Here is a 9,502-nt window from a genome sequence, read left to right as displayed (position 1 = left end):
AGACCCCGATGAATCAACAGCCCCAACAGGCTGCCAGACCGCATAGCGCTCAGAGAATCATCCACAAAGGAAGGGGAAATGGGATGATTATTTTTTTTAAAAAGCTTTTTTTTTTTTTTTTCAACAGTTGGAAATTCCGAAACAGTTGATTGAAGTTTTGGAGATTTAACCAAAAAAAGTGATGAATCATTAAAAAAAACATTTAATCCATTCATTAAAGATGTGATAATGTAACAACGTGTGTACCATACATGTAAATAACTGCTGTTTAGAGAGACATCTTTGTCATATTTTCGTTGTTACTTTGTGAGATTGTGCATCTGTACATGTTCATAGAAATGATATGCTGTTGTTTTTTTTCAAATCAATTAAAGTATAATATTTTCTGCTGAGCTCCTCGCGTAGTTTGTGCGTATACATATTCATGATTGGCATTAGTATACACACATCCTAAAAGAATTTCACTTTTTATTACAATTATTGAACAATATTTGATTTTATTTTAACTACGAAGCGTTTTCATTTATATATATATACATTTATTAAAATGCCATAATCTGCATTAACTGGGATGTTTATATTTTGCCCGAGTCGTGGATGTATATGGACGTGCATGGACGTACATGGATGTATTGAGGCTCTCTCCTATCGGAAGTAAACACGCTCTTATTTTGAAAATCCCCTACCCATAAGCCTTCGTAAACCTACCTGGCTTGACAGCAGTTGCGGAGTTATTATCGCGTTTTAACGTGTTTCAGCTAAAATGTAGTACTTTTTAGTAAGCTTACATCGTCCCATTCATCCCACTGCAACTATAAAGACGTGCAATAAATGGATAAACCAGTCAGGACTCGAGGTAGGCTTTGCAAAGCTAGCTGCTATGTTGCTATCTGCGTGAGACGCGTTGTGCTGGAAGAGCACGTCTCGATCAGTCCCGCACATCGTTCATTCACAACAGCCACTTCTGTAATCTCAAACACGTTTATTTGGATCTATGTTCGTAACATTTCATTTTGAACGGTTTGAGAATGATACACATTTCTAGTGCGGGGAGATAATCCGTGGACGTCTGTGTTTTTGAGGATGAGCGGAAGTGGAGACTGCGTACTTCCGCACTCCGTATTACGCTGCACTGTGTAAAGATGTCAAAGTGTTTTGTTTTATTTTAGTTGATTTATCGTTAGTTGGGATCCACGCCACGTTAAACTACGTGGTATTTGCAGCATGTTTCCAATTCATACAACCTGTTCATAACATGGTGGCTGCTGAGTTACAGGATGATGCAAACATGTGGAACATCTATTCACTTATATAAAACCCCACACTGTTATGAAATAATCTCCTCAGATCCGATAGACCTGCAGTCTTAAAGGTCCCATGCCATGCTATTTTATGGATGCTATAATATAGGTATTAGCGGGCCACTAACACAGTATTCAAAGACGTTCCCGAAATTCAGCCGTGGTGCAGAGTTACAGCCACTCCGAGCCAGTCGCACACAGAGCTTCCCCCAATTGCGCTTTTTTTTGGTGTCTGTAGCTTTAATGCAAATGAGGAGGGGCGGGTCAGGGAGGAGGGTGGGGGTGTGGCCCTGAGCAGCTTGCAGCCAGGGTACCATGCGCTCTGTTTACAGTGGGTGTGAATCTTTAGCCGTTTCTGTAAATATTCTAGAACACACGGGAGTCCTGGAGCTCTATATCTAAATAATATCATATTATACATGGATATTTATATCGTATAATATATATATTATCACAGCCAAAAGTTGTGTGAGCCTCCAGACGATATTATGAATCTCAAACGACCGTGTAGGGTTCTCCGACGTCTCTTGTTCTTCCACGTCCACATCAATCTGAAGTAGACTGAACCGCACGCTGCCTGCTGCCGGCTGCCGGGCGGTGCTGCTTCGCGGGGTGGTGCCTCGCGGCAACCGGCGGCAGGCAGCATGTCGCAGTTCATACTTCAGGGAGTCAAAGCCAAAGCTCCTATCCCCCAATTCCTTCTCAACCATGGCTGAGATAACCCCAACTACAGTCTCGTTGTGGAAATACATGCGCCATAACATCAACAGCAAACACTGTGTAATCACACACACACACACACACACACACACACACACACACACACACACACACACACGTGGCGCACGCACGGAAGTGTCTCATTGGCGGGCCAAATTCTCTGGGCGGGCCAGGGAGAGAAAGGGGAGGAGTTTAGATCCTTTATGACGACATATGGGACCACATTCCAAATCAGCGCGCTTGAGCCTCCGTTTTTTCAAAGGCGAGCAGAACACCTAGTGCTCGTTTTACACCGAGCGCAAGTTTTAGCCACTGGGGGACCATAGGCAGGCTAGGGGAACTCATATTTATGTTAGAAAACCTCATAAAGTGAGATTGTCATGCCATGGGACCTTTAAGGTAGCCATGCATGAACAGGCCTTTGGTGGTGAACCCCTTCTAAATGGGGTTTCCCTGGAATAACCACTTTGACCAGTGTCAAACAATTATGTACATCATATTCTGTCACCTATATTACATTTCTGGCGAGTTTGTACCTGTTGCTGTTCAATTCATTTTCCAAACTGCTCCTTTCCATCCTGCTCGTCCACTCACTGCTTCTCCCCTCTCTTCTTGAAGGTATAGCGAAAGAGCAATAGGAAAGTTGGCCTAACTACTAAATAGTGTTGGAACGCAACCTCATGGTAAATGCACTGTATTTATATAGCGCTTTTCTAGCCAGTGGCAAATCAAAGCGCTTTTACAATATTGCTAAACGTTCACCCGTTCATGCACACATTCACACACCGACAGCAGTGTCAACCATGCAAGGCGACAGCCAGCTCGTCGGGAGCAGTTCGGGTGAGGCGTCTCGCTCAGGTACACCTCGACACTCAGCTGGGAGGGGCCAGGGATCGAACTAGCAACCTTCCGGATACCAGCCGACCCGCTCTACCTCCTGATAGGGCTGAAAGATTTGGGGAAACAATCTAATTGTGATTATTTCAACCAATATTGCGATTACGATTTAGCACGTGATTTTTCTTTATAAAGTCCCTTACGTTGTAATATGACCAACACGACATTTGAAGCAGTCAACATATAAAATTAGCTTTCCTTTAGGCCAGACCTATGTGTTGAGATGAATTGATGCATGAATTGATATTATAACATCCTTATTTAACTATTGAATTGTAAAAGAAAAATAAATACGAATGTTACTGACCTCAAGTCAGTAACAGTAGCTTATCCCGCCCCCCCAAAAAAAACGGACAATTGTTTTGCATACCTCCTGAGCCACACGGCGCTGACGGTTCTGGTTAATGTCCGACCCCAGGTCCGGCCGCCGCCACCCTCCCCCTGGCGTCTCTGCGCCTGCTGGCCTCCCCGCTGCAGCTGGCCTACTCCTACATCTGGCAGGTCATCGAGAGGAGGAACTTCAGGCGCTACGACAAGGTGGAGGAGTTCGTCACCATGGTGACGCAGACGGTCCCGGAGCTCATGAGCGCCAAGCAGACGGCCCAGCTGATCCTGGGCCTGAGGGCGCGGGTACGCTGATGGGGGGGCCTACCTGTGTGGGAGGTCGATGGGTTTTATTTCAGCTCCTATTGTCTCCTGTCCAAACACAAAATTGGTTGATTGATCAAGCAAATTCATACATTTCTATTTGATTTTTATTACATTTATTTTGTACATATTATTTAATGTGTATATTGCTGGTATTCAACTTTCAAATAAAAAAAAGTTTAGCTCCTTTTGTTTGGTTTGGACTGTATCAATCTTATCTTCAGCACAAGGAATTAGGTACAATTACATGACCCTAACCAGGGGCCACATTTTGACTTCATGGGGTCTTCTCCTTTAACACCGGTGTTGTGAAAATATTCCCTGATGCATTTTTCTCTCTCTTCTGCAGATCATTTTGGAGTTGGTCAGAGAGGCGACGCCAGACTGCTTGGCCATTCAGACTCTCATCAACAAACTGAAGATCCCAGCTGGAGTAAGTTATCAGGATGATAATAGTGATACCTATTTTAGCCGCCTCACCTAATCCAATCTAATTTAAGAGGTCATATCCAAGAGACTATGTTCTTGAAGGAAAGGGGGCAAGATAGTATAGAGGCAGTTTGTCTCCCAGCCAAAAGGTTCAGAGTTCGAAACCCAATGTCAACAGGCTACCTGCAGGCATCCTGGGGCAAGACCCCCTCGGATGAATGCTAAATGACTCGATAGTAATCACAAAGAGGTACCTTACGTAGATGAGGATTTAGTGGTAAACTAACCCATGATGGTGCGTGTTTGCAGAAGGATGTCGACGTGGAGAAGTCTCAGACTAACTTCATGGTCCTGGTCCAGATTCTGCTCAAAAGCACCGCTGAGAGACATCGCTTCTTCCAGGTGTGGTTGTTGATCTCATTGTCTCATTACATCTTACTTACTGACAAACACACACTGCATGCACGTTTCTGTTGACGTATGTTTGAGTGATACATATTGAATATTCACAGCTGCTTCACCAAGAACGTTTAACCCTGTAGAATTTCAGGTTTTTATTATGCATGTAACTAATTATAACGTAACTAATTATAAAGTCATAGTCAGTCCTGTTTAATTTGCAACTTCTTATCCTTTAGAATTTCTGGGTGTATTATTATATTTTTTTATATACTAAATATGATCATTTTATGAATACATCTATGATCTTAGTCCCTTCCTCGATGAGTCATCATGGGTCATACCATTTGTCCGTCTGCAGGAGGTGTTTCCTGTCCAGTATGGGACCAAGTACGACACGGCGCTGCAGGCTCTTATCGCAGGACTGGTGTACAAACTGGAGCAGCTGCTGCCTGTGCCCAACCTCTCGAAGGTAGGGCTCCTGGCCACCTGTAGCTCAGGGTTCCAGCGATCATATGTCGGCCCAGGGACATTCAAATGTGGTTCAATGGCTCCCTAATGTTTTAGTTTGTTATCCTGTTTAGCCTAGGGGTTATTGTGTTCAATTCTCTGCCCAAAAGGAACTGGGTTCAAAGCCAAATGTTTGCAATCTTAGCTAGGAATCCATGAGCAACTTACCCCTTAAATGCTCCTTAATGACATGTATCCGAAAGCAAAAATATAATTAAAGTTACTTTGGATGAATGCGTCAGATGAATGAATTTTTTTAAATAAAAATACTATTTCATTTTCTTTCTATTCAGACAGTATTAATCAAATCATCAAACTGATCCTATTCTGGAAGAAGTAAAACATGTGTTTATGTTCTTCTACTGTATGGATGGCGTCCTTGTTCTGCTCCGTGTTTATGGATAATAATGAACCCTCTTTCCTCCAACTCAGCTGGGCACCATGATCCCGACCCAGCCCTCTGTCCTGGAGGAGTGCAGTCACTTCATCCCCGACCACGGAGACCTGAGGGTCCTGCTGCGACACCAGAAGCAGAAGGGCTTCCTAACCACCAGTGGTAAACTGCGCCTTTATTTTGAAAAGCACCCAAATTACCCCTAAATAAACACAAAGAGAAGAAAATGATATATAGCTTGTGGTTTTGTCTTTGATTTTAGGTGTGTGAGGTTCAGCAGGAAAGGATGATACATGGATCCCATTATTTATAAACTTAGCACAAAAAGTAAGGAAATTTGTGTTTTGTTGATTATTTCTCTGTGGTTACAATGTTTTTTGGCAATAAATCTTATGCCGTTGGAAAGCCTGTTTAGTTCCCTTTCAAATGGTGCCCCATTTATAAGGAACATGCACTTGTGGGATGAGCACCAGAGCTCAGTATGTGGGTTGCGCCCATGAAAAATTAGCCAAATCTTCTCTGCCAATGCCAAACAGCTTATTCTGCCATTGAGTCATTTGGTGTTTGGTGGATTGGACGATTGAAGTTTGAAGAAACAAGACATATTGGCAATTAAACAATTTATTCATTTCACAAACAGGAGCCTCAGTAGCGTGTGGAAGAACCATACACAGCCACAACAGCCTGGCACCTCCCCCTCATGCTGGTCACCAGCCTGGTCACACACTGCTGTGGGATGGCATCCCATTCTTCAACCAGCATTTGTCGCAAGTCAGCCAACGTGGTTGTGTTGGTCACTCTGGCACAAACAGCACGCCCAAGCTGACCCCACAAGTTTTCAATGGGGTTGAGGTCAGGACTGCTAGCAGGCCATTCCATCCTCTCCAGTCCCACATTCTGGAGGTAGTCTCTGATAAACCCCGCCCTGTGGGGGCGAGCGCTGTCATCTTGAAGGATAGAGTTCGGTCCCAGACTGTGGAGATATGGGATTGCCACTGGTTGCAGAATCTCATCTCTATATCTCTCTGCATTGAGATTGCCTCCAATGATGACAAGCCTCGTTTTTCCAGTGAGGAAGATGCCACCCCACACCATCACGATGCCTCCACCAAAAGATGTTATTCTATCGGTGCAGCATCAGCATAGCGTTCTCCGCGTCTTCTCCCCACTTTGACCCTATGATCCAACTGCCGTAGGCAGAATCTGGCCTCATCACTGAACATAACGTTCCTCCACATGTTCAGGTTCCAGTGCAGGCGTTGCCGACACCAGCGCAAACGGGCCTGACGGTGAAGGGCAGTCATGGCAGGACTCCTGGCAGCCCTATGAGACCGGAGTTTGGTTGCGTGTAGTCTGTTCCGGATTGTCTGGGCAGAGAGCCGTCGGCCATATCGTCCTGCAAACCTTGACTGCAAATCTGTAGAAGACAGCCTACGGCACCTAAGTGCTGACAGGGTGATGAAACGGTCTTCTTGGGGTGTCGTCTTCTTGGGGTGTCGTCTTCTTGGGACGCCCACTTCGTGGCCTGTCTTTGACATCCCCCGTTATATGGAACTTGGCCTTCAGTTTGGAGAGGGTACTAGGGCTCACTCCAAATAATGCCACAACTTGATTTGCGGAACACCAGCTTGAAGTTGCCCAATTAGGTGCCAATCAGGCACCTGATTGGCAGCACCTGGGGGTACCAGAAGCTCAAAACAAGTGTCAATAGCAACGGCAAAATAACCTGTTTTGCAATGGCAGAAAAGATTTGGCAAATTTTTCATGGGCGCAGCCCACATACTCAGCGCTGCTGCTCATCCCACAAATACATGTTTCTTACAAATGGGACACCATTTGAAAGGGAACTAAAGGGAGGGAGAAATAATCTACCAAACACAGATTTCCTTACTTTTTGTGCTAAGTTTATAACCATTGATAATAAGAATTCTAGAAAAAAAAATATATATATATAACTAAACTGCATTCAATAGATATTAATTGTCCAAAAAATGATATCAATATGAACACTGTTTGATCGTATTGTCTTAAACGCCTAACCTGATTGACATGGCAAATGGTGCATCATAGTCTTTGCTTATTTAAAATAATCCCTCCAAAGAACTGGGACATTGACTCCTTGTCAACACGCTCCGTCTCCCCCAGCCATCTCCTCCACGGTGGGCGACTGCGTGCTCTCCTCCCTGTCCTTCCTCCCGCGCCCCCTGGAGCCCGTACAGCCGGAGGGGCCCCCGGCCCCAGACGCCCCCGCCGGCACCGAGCCAGAGGTGGACGTAGAGGCGACCCCCGACCCGACGGACGGCGGGCCTGCGTCGGACGAGGACTCAAGCGGCGGTCCCCCCGTCTCTGAGAGTCCCATCGAAGCGGTCGTCGAATCCGCGGGCAGCGGGGGCGGTGCCCCGGAGAGCCTCTCTGCCGTGCACGTCCCTCTCCCTCCACAGGAAGCGTGTACGACTCAGGAGGAGGCGGGCGCAGAGACGTGCGGCGCCACGCCGTCCAGCTCTCCGCCCTCACACCACCACGACGGAGAAGACACGGAGGCCGCGGCGCCGCTTCAAGTCCCCGCCACTGCCGCCCACGAGACAGTCGCAGCTCAGCAGCCTTCGCCCCCGGAGGCGCCCGCCTCCCTCCGGGTGTCCCACACGCCCTCCAGAACCGCCCCCTCCGCCGCGGAGGGCGACGCCCAGCAGCGGCTGCAGATCCAGCGCGTCACGCTGCACCAGTGGGTCTCCCAGATGGCCTCCAACAGCCTCTCGCTGCCCCCCCTGCCGCCCCTAAGCCCCCCCAGGGCGGGCCCCGGCAGCGGCGGCGGGGGCGGGACTAGCGGCGGCGGCGGCGGCGACGGGCACTCGGGCGCCAGGAAAGACCGGCGCCGGCGCGCCAAGTCGCCCGCAGAGCGCTTCGCCTGCGACATGTGCGGCAAGCGCTTCGCCTACCAGTCGAAGCTGACAGAGCACCAGCGCATCCACACGGGCGAAAAGCCCTTCGCCTGCGTCACCTGCGGCAAGGGCTTCCGCACGCAGGCCTTCCTCAACACGCACCTGCCCATCCACAGCGCGGCGCGGCCCTACAGCTGCGGCCACTGCGGCCGCTGCTTCCACCGCGTTCCCAGCCTGAAGAAGCACATGCTGACGCACAGCGAGCGCAAGCCCTTCTACTGCGGCGTGTGCAACAAGGGCTTCACGCAGTCCACCTACTTCAAGCGCCACATGGAGTGCCACGCCAGCCGCAGCAGCTTCCCGTGCGGCGAGTGCGCCAAGGCCTTCCCCACCGAGTTCAAGCTGGCCAACCACCGGCGGTGGCACGCGCGCGACCGGCCGCACATGTGCGAGCGCTGCGGCAAGCGCTTCCTGGTGCCCAGCCTGCTGAAGCGCCACATGGGCTACCACGTGGGCGAGCGGCAGTACCTGTGCGCGCAGTGCGGCAAGACGTTCGTGTACCTGTCGGACCTGAAGCGCCACCAGAAGGACCACGGGCCCAAGACCAAGCTGCCGTGCCACGTGTGCCACAAGAAGTTCTCCAGCAAGTACTGCCTGCGCATCCACATGCGCATCCACACGCGGGAGAAGCCCTACACGTGCCCCGTGTGCGACAAGGCCTTCACGCAGATCGGCAACCTCAAGGTGCACGTGCGGCTGCACAACGACGAGAGGCCCTTCAGCTGCGAGCAGTGCGGCAAGAGCTACAAGCTGATGTCGCACCTCAAGGCGCACAAGCGCACGCACCTCTTCAAGAAGCCCTGGACGTGCGCCACCTGCGGGAAGGGGTTCTCTTTGCCGGGCCTGCTGAAGAAGCACGAGGAGCTGCACGTCCGGGACGCGGCGGGGATCCCCGGGACGCGGCCGCACCGCAGCAAGGCGCCGTCGCACAAGAAGCGGTACGAGGAGGAGGAGGAGGAGGACGGAGGCGGGGCCGGAGAGGGTTACTGATGGAGGCGGGAGGTTTTTTTTTTTACTGGTGATGAATCGTGTGCTTTTTTTTTTTTTTTTTTTTTGCTTTTGTTGTCGTGAAACCATAGCCTGGATCATGATGGGATGTTGTGTGATCTACTTGTAGGGCTGGTTCCTGGTCAGGGTGGGGACAGGCCGCAGATGGCTGCCGCAAGGCTGGCTTTACATGTCTGTGATGGTTGAATGGGATCTTTTCTGTTTCTATTCCTGTGCTGAATCCGGTTGCATTCGTATGCATTGTTTTGTTAATAAGA

At 49.1% G+C, this 9,502-nt stretch overlaps 1 protein-coding gene across 1 annotated transcript; it reads left to right on the top strand.

The window, feature by feature from the left end:
• Positions 1 to 737: 737 nt before the first annotated feature.
• LOC307089597 (uncharacterized protein) lies at positions 738 to 9,227 on the top strand (the record flags this gene model as incomplete). Its single annotated transcript, XM_079755946.1, has 7 exons — positions 738 to 856; positions 3,337 to 3,548; positions 3,916 to 3,999; positions 4,305 to 4,397; positions 4,756 to 4,866; positions 5,337 to 5,460; positions 7,444 to 9,227. The coding sequence occupies exons 1-7, from the start codon at positions 832 to 834 to the stop codon at positions 9,225 to 9,227; spliced, it is 2,433 nt and encodes an 810-aa protein (XP_079612072.1). The 5' UTR covers positions 738 to 831.
• Between the last annotated feature and the right edge of the window lie 275 nt (positions 9,228 to 9,502).

Source organism: Pollachius pollachius (assembly GCF_949987615.1).
Source record: "Pollachius pollachius genome assembly, chromosome: 18".
Classification (NCBI taxonomy): Eukaryota; Metazoa; Chordata; class Actinopteri; order Gadiformes; family Gadidae; genus Pollachius; species Pollachius pollachius.
Note: the sequence above shows the minus strand (reverse complement) of the source record. Positions and strands in the feature narration are given on the sequence as shown.